Source organism: Bubalus kerabau, chromosome 10, assembly GCF_029407905.1.
Source record: "Bubalus kerabau isolate K-KA32 ecotype Philippines breed swamp buffalo chromosome 10, PCC_UOA_SB_1v2, whole genome shotgun sequence".
Taxonomy (NCBI): Eukaryota; Metazoa; Chordata; class Mammalia; order Artiodactyla; family Bovidae; genus Bubalus; species Bubalus kerabau.
In genome coordinates, this window is record NC_073633.1 from 76,902,508 (window position 1) to 76,929,455 (window position 26,948).

General features: G+C 43.3%; 1 protein-coding gene and 1 pseudogene across 1 annotated transcript in view; one reads left to right on the forward strand and one right to left on the reverse strand.

Moving 5' to 3' along the window:
- Positions 1-25,090, reverse strand: part of RTN1 (reticulon 1) — a 121,290-nt gene extending 96,200 nt beyond the window's left edge. Inside the window, exon 1 of the mRNA XM_055538234.1 lies at positions 24,381-25,090. Within this exon, the coding sequence (XP_055394209.1) occupies positions 24,381-24,888 (508 nt within the window). The 5' untranslated portion in view covers positions 24,889-25,090. The remainder of the gene's footprint in view (positions 1-24,380) is intronic.
- Positions 7,145-8,291, forward strand: LOC129621614 (GTP-binding nuclear protein Ran-like; annotated as a pseudogene).
- Positions 25,091-26,948: the final 1,858 nt, after the last annotated feature.

Sequence of the window (26,948 nt, forward strand, 5' to 3'; positions counted from 1 at the left end):
AATACTGGAGTGGGTAGTTGTTCCCTTCTCCAGGGGATCATCCCAACCCAGGAATGGAACCGGTGTCTCCTGCATTGTAGGTGGATTCTTTACCAGCTGAGCCTCCAGGAAAGCAAACGATTGAAGAGAAAGTATCAATTTGGTGGAAACTGATCCATCTTTACCCGTTACAAAATGAGCATTTATAAATCACAAGAACAAATATGCAAAAGGGAGATAAAACTTACAGTTCAAGTGAACGATCTTCTGCCTCATCTTAGAGGCAAATCAGTCCAGATTTGACAGATGAACAGTATAGCTGAAACATAAAAGTATCTTTTTCCAAGAGGACTTTGCCATCAATCTCCAGGGCATTAGTCTCTGCTGTACTGATGCTGAAGCTGAAACTCCAATACTTTGGCCACCTGATGCGAAGAATTAACTCACTGGAAAAGACCCTGATGCTGGGAAAGATTGAAAGTGGGAGGAGAAGGGGATGACAGAGGATGAGATGGTTGGATGGCATCACTGACTCAATGGATATGAGTTTGAGTAAACTCTGGGAGCTGGTGATAGACAGGGAGGCCTCGTGTGCTGCAGTCCATGGGGTTGCAAAGAGTCAGACACGACTGAGTGACTGAACTGAACTGAACTGAACAGGATCTGAGGGAAAGATGTGGTCTACACAGGAACTAGGGGTTTAGAAGTCAAAGTGAAAGCCAGGATTTTTGGCTTTGTAAGTAGAGCACATCCGCTGGATCATAGAAAAAGCAAGAGAGTTCCAGAAAAACATCTATTTCTGCTTTATTGACTATGCCAAAGCCTTTGACTGTGTGGATCACAATAAACTGTGGAAAATTCTGAAAGAGATGGCAATACCAGACCACCTGACCTGCCTCTTGAGAAATCTGTATGCAGGTCAGGAAGCAACAGTTAGAACTGGACATGGAACAACAGACTGGTTCCAAATAGGAAAAGGAGTACGTCAAGGCTGTATATTGTCATCCTGCTTATTTAACTTATATGCAGAGTACATCATGAGAAACTCTGGACTGGAAGAAACACAAGCTGGAATCAAGATTGCTGGGAGAAATATCAATAACCTCAGATATGCAGATGACATGACCCTTATGGCAGAAAGTGAAGAGGAACTAAAAAGCCTCTTGATGAGAGTGAAAGAGGAGAGTGAAAAAGTTGGCTTAAAGCTCAACATTCAGAAAATGAAGATCATGGCATCCGGTCCCATCACTTCATGGGAAATAGATGGGGAAACAGTGGAAACAGTGTCAGACTTTATTTTTGGGAGCTCCAAAATCACTGCAGATGGTGACTGCAGCCATGAAATTAAAAGACGCTTACTCCTTGGAAGGAAAGTTATGACCAACCTAGACAGCATATTCAAAAGCAGAGACATTACTTTGCCAACAAAGGTCCGGCTAGTCAAGGCTATGGTTTTTCCTGTGGTCATGTATGGATGTGAGAGTTGGACTGTGAAGAAGGCTGAGCGCCAAAGAATTGATGCTTTTGAACTGTGGTGTTGCAGAAGACTCCTGAGAGTCCCTTGGACTGCAAGGAGATCCAACCAGTCCATTCTAAAGGAGATCAGCCCTGGGATTTCTTTGGAAGGAATGATGCTGAAGCTGAAACTCCAGTACTTTGGCCACCTCATGCGAAGAGTTGACTCATTGGAAAAGACTCTGATGCCGGGAGGGATTGGGGGCAGGAAGAGAAGGGGACGACAGAGGATGAGATGGCTAGATGGCATCACTGACTCGATGGACGTGAGTCTGAGTGAACTCCGGGAGTTGGTGATGGACAAGGAGACCTGGCATGCTGCGATTCATGGGGTCGCAAAGAGTCGGACATGACTGAGAGACTGAACTAACTGAAGTAGAGCACAGACTTGTGGGATAAATAAAATCTACTCAAAATTTCAAGATTCTGTTTTCAGAATAAGAAAGGGCTTTAAAATGTGGACCCCAACAAAGGGAAGAGAGAGAAAATAAAAAGGACACATCAACAATGAGGCCATTCTACTCATATCTAGAACCAAGTTATTTATGATTTTATTTGTCTAACATTTGAGAAAACTGTGACTCTATGTAAAGTGATTTGACCATCACTTGGCTAACCTAAAATTTAAAAATTAGAAAAAAAATTAAATCCTCTGCAGGTGACTGGACTGAATTTCCACATCATTGACCACACTACCACTTGATCTAACTGTGCTTCATGCACCATTATAAAACTATTTACAGCAGTATATGTTTAAGATATTAAATCTTAATCTCCAAATTATAAAGCCACCTCACATACAGAAGCATTTAGGTTTACTTACAAACAAGTCAACTACCTGGAAATCAATTTAGTTGGAAAAGGGCACTGGATCAGAGCCAGGAGACCTTATCTCAAATTTTGGTTCTTTTACCCCTGCAACATCACCGAGAACAACTGATTGTACCTCAAATCTGACTTCAATATAAAAGGAGGGTGTTGATCAAAAAACTCCAGTTAGTATGAAACTTTGATTCATGAATCCTATATGATATTATATTTTTGGGCACAGGCAAAATGGCTAACTTAAAATTAATTCTGGTACAAACCAGGTTACCCTTTTAGGAATTTTTTTTGACCTCTGTCCTCGTGCTTATTTCAAGGAAAATATGGATGACAATTTAAATGATCAATCCCTATACAAACGGTGCAGTCACATGGACACTGGAAAATCACTGAAAGATACATTTTCTTACATCCTAACCCAGGAACTCTGTAAATTTGAAACGTGTAATTTCAAATCCTAGTGGCTTCAGATGAGGTTAAAAAGTAGAGGTTGGATATTTTCATCACAACCACTGGATGGCAACAGACATTTACAGTGAGTGGGGAAAATCAATATGAAAGCCATTCCCGGCTTTACTTGGCTTTTTCTGCGTTTTTAGATATAGCATCAAATTTCCTACAGATGTTAGGGGGAGGTAAACAAAAGTGAATTTGAGAGCAAAAAAAAAAAGATAGCTTTGGAACACATATTCTGCTTTTGTAAGTGCTTTGCATTTAGAGAAATCTCCCAAGATTTCAGTGTTCAGCTGAGTTGTAAAAGAGGTACCAGCCAGAAGAGTTAAATCAGAATGCTGTGTTTACCAGAGTACGCAGGTTTGAGCTGAATTATTTATCAGTGGTAGTGAAATTTTTGATCTGTGTAAGAAGATTAAGCTTGCTACTTCATTTGTCACTGGAAGCATACTGTTCAACCCCAGGCTGAGGCTTTCTCCCTCTCCCATGAATTTTCTAAGCTATGGGCAGAGGCCATTTGGAGAACTCCTCTGGCCCAGTGAGGTAGGAGACAGTGGGCCTCTGGGCTGGACACCTGGTATCTGTTAAGTGGAGTAAAATTCAAGCTTTGTTCTCACCCAGACCCTCCAAGGACAAAGCTAGTGGTAAAAGCTGAGCTCTGCTAAAGCAAAGAGAAAAGGTATCCACTCCTGAGGTCAAGGAAGACTTCCCTGTCTGCACAAGCGCAGAAGGCTTCTTGGGGGTTGAAAAGGGAGGGGACCCCACCCCATAATAAACGTGGACATGCACTCATAGGCCTCTGCGGTGGGATCCATCTTGGCAAAAAGTTGCACACGCATCTTGGGGAGGGTCCATGGACCAGCAGTATGAAGAAGGAAACAAGATAATGGGCCAAAGGGAAACAAAGACGCGGAAGGACTTTCCTATATAAGTGATTTACGTCCCTCTGTACCGCGGTCCTCCTCACTCAGGACACCCACACTCCTCTCCAGTGTGTGTCTCCGCCTAGTGTCTGATTCCTGAGCTCCTCGGTGTCCGCACTCTCTCTGGGTGTGTATCTCTGCCCTGCTCCTGAGTTGGATAAACTGTTTTCCTGTGTGCTCTTTCATACATTGTGCTGTGTCTCTAATAATAAATGTCGTACCTGCGTTTAGTGTTTGCCTCCTTGAAACATTCTTGCTTTCAAATAGAGGCAAGAGCCAGGGCCACTTTGCTTCTAGCCTCTGGTCCCTGGTGGTCTAGTGGTTAGGATTCTTGGTTTTCATCCAGGCCACCCAGGTTTAATTCCTGGGGAGGGAACTAAGATCTCTTCTCAGGACTGCTCATTGCTCTCCCTCCAAAATCACCAGAAGGCCCCAAACTACTGGGAACAATAACTGTTAGCTAGCTGTGTCCCTGCCCGCCCTTTGCACATCTTTGTTCTGGAGCCTCTGTGGGGTGGGAAGATAGCAGTAGCACCTCCAGAATAAGCCTGTAAGTCCAGGTTGTGCTCACACTATCCCCCCTCCACTTCTCCTATAAGGAGGTGGAAGTCTCAGAGTTGACAGTACAAATTTCATTCTAAATCCCACATATAAACCATTTAAAAACACCTAAGCTCAATCAAGAGAAGGCAATGGCAACCCACTCCAGTACTCTTGCCTGGAAAATCCCATGGGCGGAGGAACCTGGTAGGCTGCCATCCGTGGGGTCGCGAAGAGTCAGACACGACTGAGTGACTTCACTTTCACTTTTCACTTTCATGCATTGGAGAAGGAAATGGCAATGGCAACACACTCCAGTGTTCTTGCTTGGAGAATCCCAGGGACGGGGGAGCCTGGTGGGCTGCTGTCTATGGGGTCGCACAGAGTCAGACACAACTGAAGTGACTTAGCAGCAGCAGCAGCAAGCTCAATCAGAAAACCTGCCTAGCAGGATTCTGGCCCAGGCCCTGAAAAAGATGGGACACTTAAGAGACAAAAACCTGACAAAGATAACTCTGAGGGCTTTGAGAGATCAGCCTCAACACAGTCCCTGGAACGATAGTTCTCAAATTCTGGTGTGCCTAGGATTTACTGGGGAGCCACCTAATGAAGCAGATTCCTCAGCCCATTCTTAGGAGATCCTGGAGGTGAGCCTAGGAATCTGTATTTTATCAAACACTTTATGATGTCAATGGTCCCCAACTGCACTTTGAGAAACACTGTCTAGAAAAACAAATGTCTCCACTGAGTCCCTAATCCACTCTCCCTGCCACATGCCCTCAGTTTCCACAAGAAGAGAGAAAGAGTCCTGGATCAAGGCTTTCCTTGGCAGAAGAGGACCCCTAGGTCATTTAAAAGCCAAAAGGACCATTAAAGAGATAAGGCTGACTCAGGAAGCACTGAGTAATCACAAATAACAATAATCAACTGCAGGCTTGAGCTGAAGTTCACTAGGGCCAGTGATATACTTGTTCCCACTTCAGACCCCAGTTTGAGTGTTTGCCTTAAACTACCTTTTCTCTGACTTTATCCTCTGCTTTCTGGCGAGCTACCATCTTTGCTTGTTAGTATAATTTTGATCCATATTTGGAATTTCACTTTAGACTTTCTGAAGCTTTTGTGAGTTCCTGGCCCTCACCAAAATTATACCTAACTCTTTTTAAAGAACCAACTTGCTGTCCCCCATCCCTGCCTACCTCACTCTATGTCCTATTTAACTTCCATAGGTACCATATTTGACCCTTATCCCAGCTCCGGTCTCAGCCACTCAAACATCACTGTCACCAAAACACGTTAATAACTATTATACCCCGCAATGCTTGGCCATAAAAATATACTAGATACACAGCTCAGCCTGGGAGAGAACATTTCAGAGCCAGCATTACCCAAATGGATGATTTTCCCATAGTAGACATAAAAAAATTGGCTTCAGTGAATAAAGAAACTGCATTGAGGCTTAGGGTATTTTTCCTATTATAAATATTTTTGCATCTATTTATAATAATTATGGTGACAAAAACTGAAATATAATTTGAGAGATGTGGGAATAAAGTCACCCCAAATACCAATCCACTGTATCAGTAAGTCCAATTAAGACAATCTTCAAAATAAACTTAAAATTCAGCCATTCTTCTTTATTTTCATTGCTACTTCCCTCTCCTTGTCATATCATGATAAAGACCAAACTTTGCACTGTGGCCTGGGCGTGAAAAGGCACTGCCAACCTTGTTGCTGTTGTTTAGTCACTAAATCATGTCCAACTCTTTTGAGACCCCATGGGCTATATCCTCCAGGCTCCTTTGTTCATTGGATTTCCCAGGCAAGAATACCAGAGTGGGTTGCCATCTCCTTCTCCACCGCCCTTCCCAACCTACAGACTGAACCTATATCTCCTGCACTGCAGGCAGATTCTTTACCACTGAGCCACCAGGGAAACCAACGACGACAACAACAACAAAACAACTCTAACCATGGAGACATTTTTTTTCAGTTTCTAGAACACTCCCAGAACTTCCTTGCCTGTAGCTTTTGCATTGTCTGTTGTCCAGAATGTTTTAAAATGATGTCTTGCCATAGTTGATTCCTTAGTTCCTCCTCTCTGACCTTCTGATCCAAGTTCCACTACCACCAAGTACTCTCTCACGAGAACACATCATTTTGTTGATTTCTATTTAATGTCAGCCCCTCACCCACCCAAATGAAGCCCTGCAATTGGTGGATTCATGTCTGCCTTGGTCATCACTATATTGCCTGCATCAGACAGGCAGTATACCATATTGACTGAAACAAAGGAAGGAAGAATGAATTGAATTGATTAGGTCTTCCTTTGGTGGCGCTGGCATAACCTTGGGTAAAATTTATGTTATCTGTATTACAGCAGTGTTTTGTGGGGTTACAAAGATAGGATTCAGAAGCAGAGACCATAACTGTGAGTGCCCCACCCAGATTTAGAGGAAAGTGAAGTTAGCATTTGAAAGGAGTGGAGACTCCTCTGGAGTCTTGATGCTGAAAATTAGATGTACGTGGATTATAGTATCCAATCTCCATGACTGCATCGGTAAGCAAAGATGATTTATGTGAAGGATAAAGGGACTAGATAGAGAATCAGGATCACCATCTAAATAGGGTCATTATTTCTCAGAGAAACCAGAACATATGCCATCTGTGAACTCTTATCTCTACAGGCAAGTTGGACTTGGATCCATCTTAAGGGCTTATCTATGCCCCACTCAGTGACAGACTTTTATTTTGGGGGGCTCCAAAATCACTGCAGATGGTGACTGCAGCCATGAAATTAGAGACGCTTGCTCTTTGGAAGAAAAGTTAAGACCAACCTAGAGAGCATATTAAAAAGTAGAGATAGCTCAGTCAGACGGGCGTGGAGATGCTTCTGGAAGTAATATCGCAAAATGGCTGCCCATGGAGAACCCCAAGTTCAGTTCAAACTTTTTTTGGTTGGTGATGGTGGTACTGGAAAAGCCATCTGACTGATGAAGCGTCATCTGACTGGTGAATTTGAGAAGTATGTAGCTACCTTGGGTGTTGAGGTCCATCCTCTTATGTTCCATACCAACAGAGGACCTATTAAGTTCAATGTATGGGGTACAGCTGGTCAGGAGAAATTTGGTGGACTGAGAGATGGCTATTATATACAAGCTCAGTGTGCTAGTATGTTTGACGTAACATCGAGAGTTACTTACAAGAATGTGCCTAACTGGCAATAGGGAACTGGTATGAGTGTGTGAGAACATCCCAATTGTGTTGTGTGGCAACAAAGTGGATATTAAGGACAGAAAGGTTAAGGCAAAGTCAATTGTCTTCCACCGAAAGAAGAATCTCCAGAACTATGACATTTCTGCCAAAAGTAACTTCAGCTTTGAAAAGCCCTTCCTCTGGCTTGCTAGAAAACTGACTGGAGACCCTAACTTGGAGTTTGTCGCCGTGTCTGCTCTTGCCCCGCCAGAGGTGGTCATGGACCCAGCCTTGGCAGCACAGTATGAGCAAGATTTAGAGGCTACTCAGACAACTGGTCTCCCGGATGAAGATGATGACCTGTGAGAAAGTGAAGCTGGGGCCCAGCATCAGAAGTCTAGTTTCATAGGCAACTGTCCTGTGATATCAGTGGTGCGGCGTGTTTGCCACTTTATTATATAGCTAAGCAGAGCATGTGCTTAATCTTTGGATGCTGAAGGAGATGGATGGGCTTTGGAGTGAATGTGGCAGTTTAAAAAAAAAAACTTTCATTTTTTGGACCTGAATATTTAGGTGGTTTGGAACACAATTGTTTCCTCCTTGAGTTTCAAATATAAGACTGCTATAGTCACATGACAATATTGAGAGGTGGGATCTTGTTTGCCACTGTCGTTTCCATTCCTTTTTGTTTAGAATCAGAATAAAGTTGTATTTCAAATATCTAAAAAAAAAAGCAGAGACATTACTTTGCCAACAAAGGTCCATCTTGTCAAAGTTGTGGTTTTTCCAGTAGTCATATATAGATGCGAGTTGGACTATAAAGAAAGCTGAGCATTGAAGAATTGATGCTTTTGAACGGTGGTGTTGGAGAAGACTCTTGAGAGTCCCTTGGACTGCAAGGAGATCCCACCAGTCCATTCTAAAGGAAATCAGTCCTGAATATTCATTGGAAGGACTGATGCTGAAGCTGAAGCTCCAACACTTTGGCCACCTGATGCAAAGAACTGACAGATTTGAAAAGACCCTGATGCTAGGAAACATTGAAAGCAGGAGGAGAAGGGGACAACAGAGGATGAGATGGTTGGATGGCATCACCAACTCAATGAACGTGGGTCTGTATAAACTCCGGGAGTTGGTGATGGACGGGGAGGCCTGGTGTGCTGCAGTCCATGGGGTCCCAAAGTGTCGGACATGACTGAGTGACTGAACTGAAATGATGCCCCACTCTGTGCCCAGGCAAAATTTACTAGGGAGTTGGGTTCATTGTGTCTGAAGGACTTGGCATCAAAATATTACAACAACAATTTTGGATCTATATATACATCCTGTAGGTGAAGTGTCAAAAATATCTGTCCCTAGAAACAGTTTAAGTGCTGGGTCACCAAGATTTGGAGCAAATCTCTTCAAGGTCCTGAAGCCACGATTTAAAAAGCAGATCAATATGCAATCTGGGACAATGCTAACCTTGTGACTGTTGCAGAAGGAAAAACCAATAAGGTGAACTGCCTATTGGCAGCCTCATTCTGTGCTGCTAAACCAGGAGAATACCTTCTATCACTGGGCAGCATCTCATAAAAGTAACTTAATAGCTTTGAATAGTCTAAAATGGAAGGTTCAATGTCTCCATCTAAATATTTACACTGCATACATCCTCACAGAAGCCAGACTTTATCCAGCAGTTTCTGGTCCATCTTGTTGAAATCTGGCATGGGGGAAGTGGCTGTAATATTAGGGACATAAGTCTTTGGACCAATTATGAAACCTGCATTGTGAAAGAAAGATCCTGTCCAAGAATCTTTATGGCCTATTTTACTAATTCATTTTCATGGAAGCAAATAAATATGGGACTAAAGTATATTAACTTTTTAAAAAAAAGAATTACAGGAAGAAAAGTAAATGGGTCACACTTATTCTGGTTCTCTCCAAAATATTTTAGGACAGAAGCACTATCTAGTATATTAATAACAATGAAAAGTAATAATAAACATCATAAATGCTAGGTCTTTTTGAGAAGACCTCCATCTGGGAGTCTTCTTGCAAATCACTCCCCTAAGGAGATAAGCTTTTCCCCACTACAGAGGGCTAAGCCCTGCAAGCTCCAGCTGCTGCAGCTGGTGCCTGCAGAGAGAAGGTACAGAGGCCTGCCTCCCAGGGCACGGGATGGGATGGAAACAGCCGAGTGCCCCTCACTCTCTCTCATTAAAAAACACCATATGCCCAGGGCACGCTCACCAAGGTATTTTTCACTACAGGTTGGGCTGCTTAGCTCATCTGCTTACAGAAAAAATTCTCTTTAGCATGCTTATTAAAAGTGCACGTTTATGTTCATCCTGATGTTGCAGTTCTAGGGCAGGGGCCAAACAGGAATCTGCATTTTCAGTCAGCACTCCAGGAGACTATGAGGTACCCCGTGCTGAGGCTTTGGGATGCTTTGGGAACCACTGGCTTAAACCAGTATTTCTCAAACTGGGATCACTGGATGCCCTATTGAAAGTTCCAAATAGTTATTTTTTTACATTTTGTACTTTGTTTTTGATAATTTTTCAAATATTAAGAGCATCCTGGATAATATGGTTAATTGTATAGCCAAATACTACTGCCAACACTTCCACTGAAGTTTTACAATCAGGTTCTTCCTCTAACTTGGTCTCAGGCCACTGAGTCTTTACTCAGCCTTTACTCAGATCCAGACCTGATCTGAATATCCATACCAGAGTGAAGCCTGAATGATATCCCTTCATTCACTCAGGAAGGGAGTAGAAGAAGGAAAGGAGCCGATTTTGACAAAGGACATCAATGTACTAAATGGGAGGTGGAGGCGGGTAGTCTATAGGATGTTCACTAAAGAGTGAGGAAATGGACTTGGAGCCCAGAATGAAAGACTTCTCCAAAGCCTGGGAGGTGCTACACATGAGGCAGTGGCTGAAAATCTGTGTGGATGAGAGCAAGAAAATGAGGGAAGAAGGAAGACAGGGAAAGGACTCAGGTCAAACAAAGGAATCAGAAGGAAGGTAGCAAAAGAGATTGGGGGAAAGGTCAGAGACTGAGGGGATAACCAAGAAGGAGAAACATCAGGGAGATAAAGGAGGACAGTTTTGAGAAGAGAACAGTCTCCATGTGAGCTAGTGGTGTCCCTGATTTTACTGCTAAAAGAAGTAAGTTAAAATAGTCTGTTCAATATGATATCACTTGTGCAATAAAAACCCATGTATACCAAAATACACAAAGAAAATTTCTGAAAGCAATAAGAACAACAAAACAGAAGCCTGCAGTTATCTCTAAGACTTAGAAATGTAAGGTTGGATCAGGAGAACTTAAACTTTTTATTTTGCACCATTTCTTATGTTCCATTTATTTATTTTGAACATATATTATTTTCTCACTAGTGTTTTAAGGACTGTTCAGCAGTACAACATTAAAGTACCCAGGAGAACAAGAAAGATGAGACTGAAAAGAGGTCTTTTGGTTGTTGTTAGTGACGTTCTTCAGAACAGTTTCAGGTCAGAATGTTAATACTGACTTCCATGGTCTAAAGCATTGCTTCTCAAGCCTTAGCATGAATAGGAATCACTTGGACATCTTGGTAAAATGCAGATTCTAATCAGTATGTAGGTCTGGGAAGGAGCTTGACATTTCTAACAGGCTCCCACGTGACGTCCTGGTGGCTGGTCTGATACTATGCTTTTGAACTGCAAGGAAAAGTAATCAGAATGCTGGGAATGGAAGTGAGTACCCAGAGACCACTACTTCTCAAAGAATGCTCCGTAGATGATGAAGCCTACACCACGCTCTAATAAAAGATTCTGCAATCAAATAGGTGGAAATATACTGCACTCCCACCCTGATGAGTCACATTGGGTATTAGTGTTTTATTGAGAATTTTTCATTTGTTTTCAACTAAGACATTCCTAAAGGGTCAACCTTGCAACAGTGAAAATTTATCTATCCTGTCATGTTCTTGAGAGGCCATCCTTGAGGGTGTGGGGAAGCAAAATAACAGGGGAGCAGGAGCTCAGGGGGTGCACAGAGAAGGGAAACTGGAATATGATGAAGTACATCTGGTCTTCAGCGCAACAGCAGCAGAGGTCTCCAAAAGGAAAGAAAGCTCCATAAATAGACCGTATCAGGACAAGCACATGCCAGTAAATAAAGCCCAGTGTTCCTTGACAGTATGTGCTATGATGTCGTCAGATATTTGCCAAACCTCATTCTAAATATTTCTGGACCTTCCCAAAACTTAGCCCAGCACCAGCATTAGCAGGATAACTTCAAAGCCAGGGAGAAGAGCGTACTTGTGAATATATGAACCTGAATGCATTTACACTGCCAGAGGCTTGAGGAAACCACAGAAGCTGACCTGACCCCACTGCTGTGGGTAGTCGCACATGACTTGAGTGCAACCCTCCTGTCCACAGACAGTGATTAAGAACAGCCTGAGGGAGGCTGCTTCTCCCACCCGCTGAGGTGGAGCAGGTGAGACCAGAAGAACCCCAGGGCTCCAATAACCTGCTGGCAGCACCGAGTCATCTGCGCAGCACCGCCAGCGCTCGGCTGCCTCAGAACAACCTTTCAGACTCTCTTCATAGATAATGAGGCTGAGAGCGCCGAGTTTCAGTGGGAGACTGGATTTCAAAGACTCCCTCAGTGCGGAGGAGAGCAGAGGCTATTCACCGTGGTATGCCTTAATCATTTGAAAAGACTGCCACTTTCTCCTTTCTAATGTCTAACGTGGCAGCAGAGAGTCCAAGCCATATGGGGCAACTTGCACAGAGATTAGAATTGTACCAGAATCAGCTGTAAAATATGCTCTGAAGCCTTTGCATTCACAGCAGTACTTTTCCATCGCCTTAGCTCTTTATTGGACGTTTGGTCGCTCGGCCAGTCCTGCTGCGGTACTTGTCTCTCAAATATACTAATGAGGGGAATGGGCCTGCACAATACCATTCTCTCTTTATTAGACTTCAGATTTCCTTACTTTGGAGGATAAATATATTCGAGCAGCACCGTGCACATGTGACCATTTCACTATGGGGATGCTAATTAGGAGATAAAATGGAAATACATGCCTGTTACAGTACAGTGATATGAACCCATACTCTGAATGACTCAAGAGTTTCTGCTTAAAGCTCCCTGAAAGCTGCAGGGCCCTGTCCCACCACAGTCAGAGTGGTGGCAAAAGAATCCAAATTAGTTCTAATATTCATGCAACAAATACACATTTCCACTGCAAAGTCTGTCACAGAAGAGCCTCCCTATTGCACACACTAAATATACTTTAAACTCTCAGGGATGAGTTATTTGGGATATCAGGAGTCAATTATGTCAGCCCCCACGTGATGCCACGTGTCTAGGCCACCAGTAACCATGCAGCAGGGTTATCTTTTCATTACATTCCTCCTGTTTCCCCCTTTGCAATGTGTTCATTTTAAAGAATTTAGAAGCGAGCTTCCAATCTATAATGAGAAAGATTTTGTCCTCTATTTTTATATGAGGCACTTTAATTGCTACTAACATTGAAGTTAGCATATAAACAGGAATGAGGGTGTTACCCTCAGAATCATTTATCCCGAAAAAGAAAAATACTTCTAAAAAACCCCCACAAACACACACACAAAGCAGAGGAGATGGGGGAGAGGGGACCTTGAACAGAGCTGTGCTTTTAGGATTTGTTTACAAGTTCTCCCCAGGATCTGGGGAGAGATTGTGTACCTTTAATGTAGCCTCATTAACTAGACTGTGCAGTGCCTAATTTATTACTGTTCACCTGACTTTAATTCCCTTCCTGAATTCCATAACACAGCTGCAACCTGGTGTAGAGGATGACTTGGGGGTAAGAAAGCCCAAAAGACTAATGACTTCCATTTTTTCTGAATTTGAAGACTTCATTCAACTTAAGATCTCTCATAGGGAAAATATAATGGCCAGATTAAAATAATTCTAAGTAAAAAGTGACTTTAAAATTAGTCACCTTAGGTCTTACTGCGGGACAAGAAACTCTGTTGTTGTGATTCCTTTGTTTTGGTAAGAGAAAGGATGGCACTGAGATCCTCTTGGTCCATTTAAGAAGAACTTTTGGTTGGCAAAATGGAAGTGCTAATGCTGGCTTTCAGCACCTAGAGGGACTGTAAGCCCACTCCATCACTGAGGGAGTGGGAAGCTGGAAATGAGCCTTAGACAGTAACAAACCCCATCCCATCCCAAGTGAGGAAATCCAGTCCTGGAATGAAAGGAGGGACACATTCACTCCATTCAGGAGATCTTGGAGTGTCCACAAAACTGATTATTGGAGATGCTAGGGTTGGGCCGGGCTTAGCTTTGCCATGGAAGTCCCAGCTAAGAATCGGAATCCTCTCTTCTCCTCCCCACTGTCTTTGGAATGGTTCTTGGCCAACTGTTCGACCAATCAGGACCTGACTACAGGGCTGAGCCAGACCAAGGCCCCTCTGTTGAGTATCTCGGCACACCCAGGGGGAGAACTGTAAGCAGACAACCTACGTGAATCAAGAACGCTGTCACTTTACCTTTTTGCTTATTGAGAAACAGCAGAGGGGGCATGACGCCAGGCCCCCGAAGCCCGGGGGCCTTTGTGGCCTCGGAGCTTTGGTCGGAACTCGTTGCTTCCACGGGTGTCCGTGGCGCGGTGGGCCCCTCGGGGGCGGGGGCGGGGGCGGGGTCTCCGGAGGGCAGCTCAGGGCCGGCTCGCGGGGCAGCTGAGGGGAAACTGAGGAAGGGCTCCTGCTCTGCCAGGCCCCGCCGGCTGGGGGTGCGCTCCTCGGCCCGGGCGCCCGGCTCCTCCCGGATGGCGTCTAGGGCACCTGGTTTCATCGGCGGCGAATCCTGCTCCCGTTTGGGGCTCTCCTCTGAGGCGGAGGAGGCGTCGCACGACTCGATGATGAGCTCGCTGTCCAGCTCGGCCTCACGCTCCTCCCTCAGGAGGCTATACTGGATCGATGGCGAGGCCGGCGATGGCGGCGGGCCGCCCACGTGACCAAAGGTCACGTAACCCGAGGGCAGCGCGTCCTCAGCGGCCAGCGGGTCCTCGGACACCAGCTCTATCTCTGAGTCCCCTGACTCCGCGCTGCTGGCCTCGTGGTCCAGGGGACTGGGGATGGTGGGCAGCCCAGACCTGGCCTTGGCCTCGGGCCTCTCGGCCCTCTGGCCCGCTGGCCGTGGGCTCTCCGTTGTCTCGTAGGATAACCCCTTTGCTTCCTTAATGGCAGTGATCAGCTCATCCTCGGAGATGCCGCATTTCCCCTGGGATTCTGCAGCAGACGGTTCTGTCGTCCCACAGAGCGAAGAAACGCCAGAGGCACACACAAGGACAGACAGATGAACAGGGAGAGAAGAAATAAAACAAAATTCCATTAGGGGAGATATTTTCTCCTTGCTTAAAAAACACATATCTTATTAGCCCCCAAAATAGTCTGTTTCCAGGGCTATGCTAGAAAGGCCACCTGAACTAAAAGGCTAATTACTGTTATGGCCCAGTTAATCAGTGTTTCATATACCTATATCTTAATTTAGCTATTTTTAAAAATAACGCAACAATTTCTTAGCAGTAGCACCTGGCTGATTTTTCTGTTTCAATATGGGAAAGATTCTAGAAGTCATGGTTTTAATTTCTAATCTGCCTCTCAGGGAAGTTTTCTAGTATCACAGATTTCATCAGATAATCCGATGTATGCTTGTGTGTTAAGTCGCTTCAATCATGTGCAGTCTTTGCAACCCTATGGATTGTCACCTACCTGCCAGGCTCCTCTGTCCATGGGATTCTTCAGGCAAGAATACTGGAGTGGGTCGCCAGGCCCTCCTTCGGGGATCTTCCCAACCCAGGGATCAAGCCCACGTCTCTTATGTCTCCTGCAGTTGGTAGGCCTGTTCTTTGCCGCTAGCGCCACCTGGGAAGCCCCAGTCTGATATATATAACCCTCTAATTTGGCCCACCAGTGTCAACAAATCTGTAATAACTCCTTGTCCATGAACTCCTGTCCATGTCCCCTGCTTCAGTAAGACAAAGAAAGCTAATTTGGATCCTTATGTTCAACATGCTTTCCAACCTTCACATTTTCCATAAGAATCAATACATTTATTCTTTTTTAGTGAAAAGTGTAACAAAGTAAAGCAATACAAGGAATAATTTTTTGCCAGTTCCACTAAGCTGGCTGTGCAGACTACCATACTGCACAATCCCGCAGGGCTTCTAATGGTAGAGTCCACTGTCATTCTTTTGTCATCTCTTCACCTCCTCTTGAGAACAAAACCCAATAGTCACATCCTCTGGGTAAGTGTCTGATGTATATTCAGATGGCCCCCAAACCTCATGAGCAATCTTACTGATATTTCTCTCTCAGCTGAAATTACTTGGGATGGCCATGACAACAGTTTTCAAGAGCTCAGTTTTCCCCTTGCCAATACAACAGGGCCTTATGTCAGAATATCCTAGACAGTGATTTCTGGCCCTTTTGTAAGCAAGAACTACTTGTCATTTCTACAAAGCTTTGAGGTCACTGGGAGGGTAAAGGGTAGACTATCAATGGCTAAGTAAGTTGTCACTTTAGGACTATGGGTGAACCCCAATGAATAAAACAGTTTAGATTTGTCTAATTCTCTAAAAGTTGAAGTGATTTTATCCTTTATCCATGTGTCATTCATTCATCTATTATTTATTGACAGTCTTTTATGTGTTAGGCTCCCTTATAGGCACTTAGGATGTATTAGTGAATGAAACAGGAAACAAAATCTCTGCTTATATTCTAGTGGGAGAAGAATATAATACACAAATAATGCATGTAGTAAAAAAAGTATATAGTATGTTAGAAGATGTTAAGTGCTATGGAAAAAAAATAGAGTAAAGGGATCAGGGGGACTGTGACAGGATGGGGATGAGTTTGTAATTTTAAATAGGGTAGTCAAGACAGGTTTCATTGAGAAGGTAATCTATATTCAACACTTGAGAAGGTGAGCAAGTGATTCATGAAGATATCCAGAGGAAACACATGCTAAGCAGAGGGAACAGACAGTACAAAGGTCTGGAGGTGGGAGCTGCAATGTTCTAGGTATCAAAAGAAGGCAGCCATGTCTAGGGCAAAGTGAGTAAGGGGGCAGGAAAATAGGTAAATAGGAAAGGAGGTAAAATGCATTCAAGGAAGTGGGGTCATCATGTAGGATCTCATCAGGCTTTTATTCTGAGTGAAATAAGATGCCACTGGATGATTTTGAGTAGAGAAGTGATATGATTTATGTTGTTTTTTTTTCAGTAACTTAAAACAACAAGAACCTCATTATCTCACGCACAGTTTATGTGTAAAAAGATTTACTGCATGATCCTTAACTCTATTTTTATAGAAGTTAGTTCCTTAGTAAGTTGTGCACATGTGATTTTAAACAGCATGAAAGTGTAAAAATCACATTAATTTGCAAGGATAGGGTGGAAGAAGGAGGAAGAAGATAGGAAGTAGAGGCCATGTGAATGAAGGAACAGCCTGCACCTCCAGGCACTATCACTAGCAGCGGCATCGCCGCTGCTCTTATGGAGCATTTTCTGGGTTACAGGACTTCACATACGGGGCTTAGAGTCTAGTGGCAACAGGTCAAGTGACTTGTCCAAGATCACTGTACTGGTTTTTCCATCTTTGCCTCCTTGGACTTATTCCCATCTTTCTCTGTCCTGTTCTCTGTTCTGAGAGGCTGACCTACATAGAAGATATTACCTGGAATTCCTTCCTCTCTGATTTCTGGTTGGTTTCAGCCAAGCAATCACAGAAGAGATGGAAGATAGAGAATGTTGGGGTATTTATACCTCTTGCTGTTTCTGAAGCTCCAGGCTTTGGGAATGCTGTTCCTTCCCCTTCCTGCTTTGGGTCCAGGGTACTAACAGATCCTTAATGTTGCCAGTCCTTGGGTGCTTTACCATTTTTTGTTGGTTCTTTTAACTGTCTTTAAATGTCTTTACATTTGTAAAGAGCCATTTATTTAAACCCTCTTCAGTTACAACTTTTGAGTGTGTCACTTTTGTTTCCTGCAGGACCCTGAATGATATAGCCTCATGGTTAGAAATGACTTGGCTTAAATTTGAACTCAAGTCTTTATGTTTCATGCATCTCTCACTATATCAGCCCACATCTGTTCAAAAAGTGGGTGGGGGTCAGAGATAGGACAAATTATATTTCAGAAAATGAGAAGAGGAAAAATGAGCTAGATAACCACATGCAAAAGAATGAAGCTGAACCCCTACCTCATGTCATATGAAAAAGTAACTCTACATAGATTCAATCTAAATGTAAGCACTAAAATCAGAAACTTTAGAAGAAAACACAGAAGTGAATTTTTATGACCTTCGATTAGATAGTGGTTTCTTAGACATGACATCAAAAACATAAGCAACAAAATAAAAATACACAAATTGGAATTCATCAATATTAAGACATTTTTGTGCTTTAGAGGAAAACATCAAGAAAGTGGAAAGACAATCCAGAGAATGGGTTACAAATCATATACCTTATAAGGGACTTATATCTAAAGTCTATTAAAAATTATTACAATTCAATTATAAAAAGACAACCCAGTTAAAAATAGGCAAATAATCTGAATAGACATTTCTCCAAAGAGTATTTACACATGACAGAAAAGCATACAGAAATATGCTCAACATCATAATTCACTAGAGAAGTACAAAGCAAAACCAATGAGTTACCACTTCGTACCCACTAGGATTCCTAGAATCAAAAAGTCAGAGAGTAGTTAAGTGTTGAAGAGGATGTTGAGAAACTGGAACACTCAGCCACTGCTGGTGTGGATGTAAAATGATACAGTGGCTTTGGAAACTAGTCTGGCAGTTCCTCAACTGTTTAGAGTTCCATATAAATCAGAAATTCCACTCATAAGTAGAGAATTGAAAACCTATGTCCACACAAAAATTTATACACTGTGTTCATAACAGCATTGTCTGTAACAGTCAAAAAAGTGAAACAACCCATATCATACCCCCAGTACCAGGTACAGTGCCTGGCACACAGGATGTACTCAACAAACAGAGCTCACGCGAGAATTAGCTCAAATTGTTAAAACAATGGTTCTTTTTTTTTTTTTTCCTAAGGGTGACTTTTGGGCGTTTGGTCTTGCTTTGTTTATGTTTTTTTAATTAATTAATTTATTTGACTGCATTAGGTCTTAGTTGCAGCATCCAGGCTTAGTCGTGGCACTGGCTCAGTGTACAGTGTATGGGCTTAGTGGCCTCGTGGCATGTGGCATCTTAGTTCCCTGACTAGGGATTGGACACATGTCCCCTGAATTGGAAGGCAGATTTTTAACTACTAGACGGCTGGGGAAGTCCCAGAACAGTAGTGAAACTGTTTCTGAGTTATGTAAACATAAATCTGATCCTGCAGTTCTTCCCTTCCTTCTCCTCACTGATTTTGAGTGGTGTGTGGCTCAAAACTGCCCTCAGAAACTTTGACTTAGTAGAAGTTAAGTCTTGAGGGGGCCCAGGCATCAGCGTTTTATAACTCCAAAGGTGATTCTAAAGATCACATCCGGTTAGGGTTGACAGATTTAGCAAGTAAAGATACAGGATACGTAGTTAACTAGGACTGTTTGATAAACAATGAACTTTTTTTTAGCATAAGTATGTCCTAGGAAATATTGATATTTTTACCTGGCAACCCTCTCTCCAGCTGAAAACCACTATGTTAGAGCATTCAGAAAATAAGGCTTGAGGATGTTGGTTTATTTACTCAAAGGTAAGAATGGTAGGGACTTCCCCAGTGGCTCAGACAGTAAAGAATTTGCCTGCAATGCAGGAGACCGGGGTTTGATCCCTGGGTCAGGAAGATCCCCTGGAGAGGGGAATGGCTACCCAATCCAGGATTGTTATCTGGAGAATTCCATGAACAAATGAGCCCGGCAGGGCCACAACCCATGGGGTTGCAAAGATTTGGACACAACTGAGCGACTAACACACAAGGATGGTACCAGTGGAGTATGGGAGGAAAAGGTCTGGTAAGTTTCATGTTGGGCAAGTAAAAGTACTACTTTCAAAAAAAATCATCTTTCTTATGAGTGAAATGGGACTCAGTAGATATTGTAGACATTACCCTCCATTCTAAAAGTGAACTAAAAGTTTAACAAAGTGCTAGGAGAAATCAGGGGAAATTTTAGAACAAAACAGAGGTTTTCCTACCCTTGTTAAAAACTTACAGGTTTATGTCAAGACTGACACTGGGCTTCCCAGGTGGCACTAGTAGTAAAGAACTGCCTGCTACACACAGAGACTTAAGAGATGTGGGTTTGATCCCTGAGTCAGGGAAATCCCCTAGAGGAGGCCATGGCAACCCACTCCAGTATTCTTGCCTGGAGAATCCCATGGACAGAGGAGCCTGGAGGGCTACAGCCCACTGGGTTGCAAAGAGTCAGACACAACTTAGCACAGCACAAGACTGACACAGCAAAGCTAGAGAGTCATTGATAATTAAACAGAATATAGAAACTGTGAAGGTTAGAACCAACCAGCATGGGAAGATTATGTTTGCTGCTGCTACTAATTACAATGCTTTCATTTAGAAGGAAAAAAAAAGGAAGGTGAATATGGGCCAGTCTATCAAGTCACAGATGCCAGGGTCCAACCATGAGCAGTGCTGACATTCAGCCCTTCCCTTTGTTCCCAGCTCATTCTCCACTTGTCATCCAGAAGGATCTTTTAGAAACACAAATCTGATCCTGCTACTCTTCCCTTCCTTCTCCCCACTGCAGCCACATTGACTTTCCAGCTGCTCCTACAACACTCAGGACGTTCTCTGGGCCTCTGCACTGGCTGTCAGCTCAGCCTGGCACCTCTTCCCTGTGTCTCCATGGTTTGTTCCCTCACCCCATTCAGGTCTCTGCTGAAAACCACTGGCAAGGAAAAGCATTTCCTCATGTCTGCCCCCATCACTCTCTTACACTCTACCTTGCTTTATCATTCTTCATAAGCATTATAACAACCTGATAGTATATCATTTATTTATTTGTATGTAAGTCTTGTCAATTAAAATGCAAACTCCAGGCATGCAGGAATCTTAGGTTTCACCACTATAGCCAGAGCAGCGATTAAGCAATGCTTGACATGGAGTAAATGGTCATTACATGTTTGTTAAGTGAAACAATGAATGAATGGCATTCTTTCCCAGATTAAAATTATCCAATGGTTTCCCAATGCGTTTGGAACAAAATTCAAATTCTTTGCTCTTGCATGCGAAGCCTTGAATGCTCTAGGCCCTGTCTACTTCTCCAATTGTGTTCTGTCTCATCCTTCTCCCCTGCTCCTTTGTATCATCTTTCAGTTCCCAAATAATAGAGCCTTGAGGCCTGTGCATTAGTTGACCTCTAAACCTGGGGTCCCTGTTAATCCCTCTCTTTGAATTGTGGTCTTCTTCTCATTTAGATTTCAGATCATAGATTACAGATCTCAGGTCACAGAGGCCATCCTTGACCTTCTCACACGCAACATTCTATCACTGTTTACAGTGTTCACACTCCATGAAATTACACTATTTATGTGCTTCCTTATACTGACGTCTCTCACTAGCAGTAAGCTCTATGAGGGCAGGGACTTTATACACCTTGTATACTGCAATGTGTCTGGTGTCTAGCACATGTCTGACATATAGAAGTCACTCAGTAAGCATTCTGAATAAAAGAATAAATTTGCAAAGTAGGTAGGAGAATCACAGACCTCATCAATGCAAGGAAATAAATAGCAACAGTAGTTTTCAAAGAGTTTGAATTGATTTACTTTGTATTGCTATTTCTTCTTAAGGGACATGGGTGGTTTTATCATAGCCTCTTGATTATTGATTATCTTTTCTGAAGATAACACCTCAAAGAACATCCATGACCACCATAATATACTTCTAGGTATGCGTGTCAGAAACAGCATGCTGCCGACAGATCAGTGTTCTGGTGCCTCAGGGCACTTACTGTATTTTCCTAAAACATTTCGCTTGTATTCATGACTGATCTTTACTTAGAAGACACTTCCAATATTTGAGTTGTAAGAATTTTTACCTCCATACCTCAGGGTATGTTATTTAATATGATGACAATAATTAAGTACATTGGAGAAAACTGCAAAATGGAATAATGTATTGGAATTGAAGAAAGTATATTAGACTCCTTGATTAAGATTAAGGGTCTGTAGCTAAAACCTTTCTAAATTATAACTTCTCCTGATTCATGATTCGCATAATTAGAATTATTCCCCAGAGTTAGTTGATAACTTCCATATTTATTAAAGTGATAAACTGAATTCCTTTTGTTTAGGATGATTGCTTTTTCCTCAGTTTCTATGTAAGATTATATGTAATTCTTGATGTTTGTCTTACCAGTTAGCACTGGAAATGGCAGACAGAATTGAGACCCAAGAGATGAAATAAAGCCCAAATCCTCCAGTGTCTATGGGCATAGGGTCTCAGAGTACCAGGGGCTCACAAGATGAGAAGGGGGTTAAGGTAACCTTTTGGCTCAGCTCGTAAAGAATCCACCTGCAATGCGGGAGACCTGGGTTCAATCTGTGGGTAGGAAGATCCCCTGGAGAAGGGAAAGACTACCCACTCCAGTATTCTGGCCTGGAGAATTCCACGGATTGTATAGTCCAGGGAGTTGCATAGAGTCAGACATGACTGAGAGACTTTCACTTTCACTTTAGGATAAAAAGAATAAGAAAAGCCTCAATGACAAGCTGACTCCTCCTATCTCTTTTGTTAATTCTTATGTATTGTTTTGTTATTCTTATGTGTTGTCGTATGACTCGGGTGTTATGGTGTGGGGGGTGTGTGGAGAGGGGAGCTGACCATCAGAGACAATTGTGTAATAGGACAAGGACTTTCTCTTTCTGGAATAAACCTTACTTAGAATATTTACTTGGAGTAATTGCAGAGAAAACCACTGTCCTATCCCATTGTGTCAAACGGGCACCAATAGATCATAAAACTCAAAGATCATGAAAGCCAAATCTGATTTTGTCTTCTCTTTAAGATGCTCCAGAACCTGAGTCATGACAACTAAAGGAAAAAAAAAATCCTTCATAATTAATGAACCCTATATCAAGTCTTTGGACTTCCTATGTGGTTCAGTGGTAATGAATCCACCTGCCAATGCAGGGGATGTTAGAGACACTGGTTCAGTCCCTGGGTTGGGAAGATTCCCTGGAGGAGGGCATGGCAACCCACTCCAGTATTCTTGCCTGGAGAATCCCATGGACAGAGGAGCTTGGTGGGCTACAGTCCACAGGGTCGCACAGAGTTGGACATGACTTAAGTGACTTCGCATGCACACATGCACACATTAAGTCTTTATCTCCAGCTTCATAAACTGTAATTTTCACATAAGCCATGTGGCCATGTAAATAGACCTGAAGGAGCAGGGGCATTTCACCCTTCCCAAAGACTGGCCAAAGTTCTTCTGTAATCATCACCAGACAACCCTAGAGCTCTGAAACATAGCTGATAATGTAGTTATCTTCAGAGTGTCAGTATCTTTATGTCATGGGATAATATTAATAGAAGGGTTTTACCTGCGTGGCCAGAAGGATCACAAGGAGGCTTTGAGACTCAGTTATGTCCCTACCTCCAGCTGTCAGCTGGGATAAGTCACACTGGAATGTGACTATTTCCCTGGTCATCTGTCCCACTGGAAGGCAGAGACTGATTTTTGTTTGCTTTTCAACTCCAACATCACCAGTGCTTATTCAAGTGCCTGACTAAAAGAAAGTGTGTAGAAAGTGTGTGTTGAGCAAATGAATGAATTTGAAAATCAGGAACTGGGTGCAGTGAATCTTTAAGAGTTTACAGTTGAATGAGTCTGAGGTAAGGTCAGGGGAAGGGAGGAATGGATTCCAAAATCTTCAGGGAAACAAGACAGGAGGGACCTCTGTTAAACACCTGCTCTGTTCTCACACTTGAACTGACTGCTTCATCAGGATTTAGAGCAATCACTCTTTAATCAGAAGGGTTTAGATCTGTTTTAAGAGTTCAGTACAAGCTCTTTTACCTGAGGTTCTGAAGGTTACTTTTTGTAAATAAAAGAGGTTTGTAAATTACTGTGGGGATAGGGTCAGAATTCCAGCCATTTGAGGTAGGGGGAGATTCAAGATCTCTCTCTGTCTTTATCCTAACGCCCCCAAGCATCTGAGAGCAGAAGAGACGCAAAGGCTCCGCTCCCACCTCCTGCGAAGGGGTGGCACGGGGTGCGGTGGGGAAACTCTGGCTACCACTCTGGACTTTCACTCAGGTCCGGGAGGTCCCCTTTGTGCTTGTGAAGATGTATTGATGTGGTCTAACAACACTCTGCCTTGAGTCAGAGTAGCAGGTTCAAGCTGAAAAAGATCACAGCCTAGTGAATTCTGAAGTATTAAAACTTCTAACCAAATAGAATTGTTGGTTTAAAAAATGAAACTGTAAGCAGAACTTCAATCAGCTGAAAAGATGAAAAGGACCGTGTTGAGACTGAAGGGGGAGGGAGGTGCACCCCTTGTTTAGGCTTCCTCTCACTGCTCAGCCCCCAGACCCTAAGGTCCGCCCTATCACCCTTCACTGTACATACAGACTCGGAGCTGGAGCCAAGGATGTAACATGCGCTGTCCAAGGTGGTCCAACTGGTCTGAACAGAACAGCTAAGATGCCCAGGGGGCAGGGAAAAGAGCTAACCTGGAACCTGGCAGCACCTCCCTCTACTCTGAACAGCAGAGCTACAGGAGGGTTCTAATGTGGCCAGTGTGTCATTTTTACTTCTCCCCTCAAATAAAGAAAGAAATATTTTACAAAGCAAATCTGATAGGACTTTTTTAAAAAACCCCAGATGTCAACCTTTGTACAATGGGCACAAAACTGAAAATGTTACATGTTAATTAAATCAGTTAAATTGAGATGGAAGTATTTTGAATGCAAATCTTCAGTCCTTAAAGTTCAGATTTCCACTCACCTGTTCCAGAAGACGGAGGAGTGATGGATCCTGGGCTGTCGTCTTCAGGCTCTGAGACGGTGACCGTGGGGACTGTGTCAGGACTCGGCTTCAGGCAGATATCTTGCTTCTCGGGGGTCTTCTCTGGGGTAGCAGTTTCAATAGAAGGCTCAATCTCAGTCAGCGTGATCTTGACAGGGGCAGCCATCAGAGGGGCACTGCGCTGTTCTTCAGCGATATCGTCTACATACGGCGCAAAGGTTGATTCTTCAAATAAATGGTCCTTGAGGATTTTCCCCTCCACGGGAATTGCTTTCTCAGCCTCACGGGTCTCTTCAGACCTTATTGAGATTTCAGTGTCCTTATTCTTAAAGTCCAAGTCTTTCTCTTCCAACTTGGGGTGACATTGCTCCTGATATCTCACCTCCTCTGGCCTAGTTATGTCGATGTATTTATAGGCTTCTGCTTTCATCTGGTCCAGGGGGTCTGCTAAGATCTTGTTCACTTCAGCGGACTCTGCTGGAGTCATTTCTATTCCAGAATCAGAACTAAATAAGCCACGAGGCTCCGTCCCAGGCACATCTGGTAAGGAGGGTCCAGGGGGACGCAACTCCTCAGGGCTCTCTGAGGCAGCGATGTGGCCGTTTTCTTTCTGAAGAATTCCAGTGAAATACGTAGCATCCTCCCGAGGTGGATAATAGATGTCAGAAATCAGAGATGTATAACACACTCCTTCCCCATCCTTTGCCACTGTTGAAAAGGTATGATCCATGGCCCTGGAGACATCCGATGCACCTATGAATCAAAACAGCAGTAGAGAGTGAGGGGGAGCCTGGCTTCATTTCTGCACCTGCCTAACCCACCACCCGCCCCAGCCTGTGCAGGCACCACATCCTTTCTCCTCAAGGCCTCAGAGTTCCCTCAGACCACTCTCATGTTGTTTTTCCTCGTCTCCAGCATAGCCCCCAGCACTGGTATTTTTCTGGCAGCAGACTGCATGAGCTGCCACATCCACAGAAGTTGGAGACAGACCCCAGAGAACTAGAAAATCGATTCTCAAAATCTACTACTTTAATATGCAGTGACTGGTTCTTACTTGGTATTAGTCAACAGAACACTTCTTTGTATCTAAGGCACTAGTGACTCTTTAAACAGATGTGGAAATATAAGTTAATTCAGCTTTGTAAATACAACAATAGGATAGTCCACTGGGGAGAAGGGCTGCTCAGTGAGCTTGGAGAAGGCTCACAAACTCTCTGGTCCAGTCCTTTCATTCAGGGACTCCTGTTCTACCTGGATTGATGCCATCTCTTCTCTTGTTAAAGGTACTCAGAGAAAGAAAATCCTAGTTTTCTGCTGGCCTCATCCCAAAGTGGTATCACCTTAACAGAGTGCTTCCCTTCTCTGGTTTTCCCCTCATTTTGTTTTTCTCCTCAGTTACCCACCAATAACTGAGGTTATTTGCCTTCCAGTATATTCAAAATGACCCACTGAGAATTTCTTGGTTCTACTGGAGGTGCCAAGGGCAAAGCAAGTTTCCAAGGTTGAGTCTACAGAATGTTTTCACCTGGCCTTCATTTATTTATAAACCAGCCAAAATGTTCATTAATAGCAAGGAGAAGAAAGAAAACCTTTATTATTTTTCTATGCTGTAAAATATTGTCAAAGGGGAAGAAACTAACATTTATTGAGACCTTGTCACTTGCTCATAAGTAGGGTTTCACCTGATTCTTTAATGTGCTAAATTAAGCCCCACACTCTCAAGAGATCACACATACACACACACTCAACCCTTAACATACATTTAAAGAATATTACAGATTAGGCCACCAACTCATGAAAGTAGTTAACAGTAACTATTAGTAGTAACAGTAGTAGTAATATTACTACCTAATACTTAACTGCTTGCTATGTGTCAGACATAGTGCCAAGCTTTCATTAATATTGACTCATTTAGTCATCAAAGCAATCCTAGAGGATCAGTCAGTCAGCCAGTCAGTTCAGCCACTCAGTCGTGTCCGACTCTTTGCGACCCCATGAATCGCAGCACGCCAGGCCTCCCTGTCCATCACCAACTCCCGGAGTTCACTCAGACTCACGTCCATCGAGTCAGTGATGCCATCCAGCCATCTCATCCTCTGTCGTCCCCTTCTCCTGCACCCAATCCCTCCCAGCATCAGAGTCTTTTCCAATGAGTCAACTCTTCGCATGAGGTGGCCAAAGTACTGGAGTTTCAGCTTTAGCATCATTCCTTCCAAAGAAATCCCAGGGCTGATCTCCTTCAGAATGGACTGGTTGGATCTGCTCGTAGTCCAAGGGACTCTCAATAGTCTTCTCCAACACCACAGTTCAAAAGCATTGGTACTATAATTAGCTTCATTTTACAGATGAGGAAACTGAGGAACAGAAGGGCTGCATGACACACCAAAGACCACGAAGGCAGGAAGTGGCAGAGCCAGGGTTCAAACTCAAGCCATCTAGAAGTCAGAAAAGCGCCCCTAGTCCCCTTTGTACTTCCTTAAATGTTTGTGAAGTTTTTCTTTTTTAAGTAATTTTAAATCAGTTCTATTGCAAATACACTTAGCAATT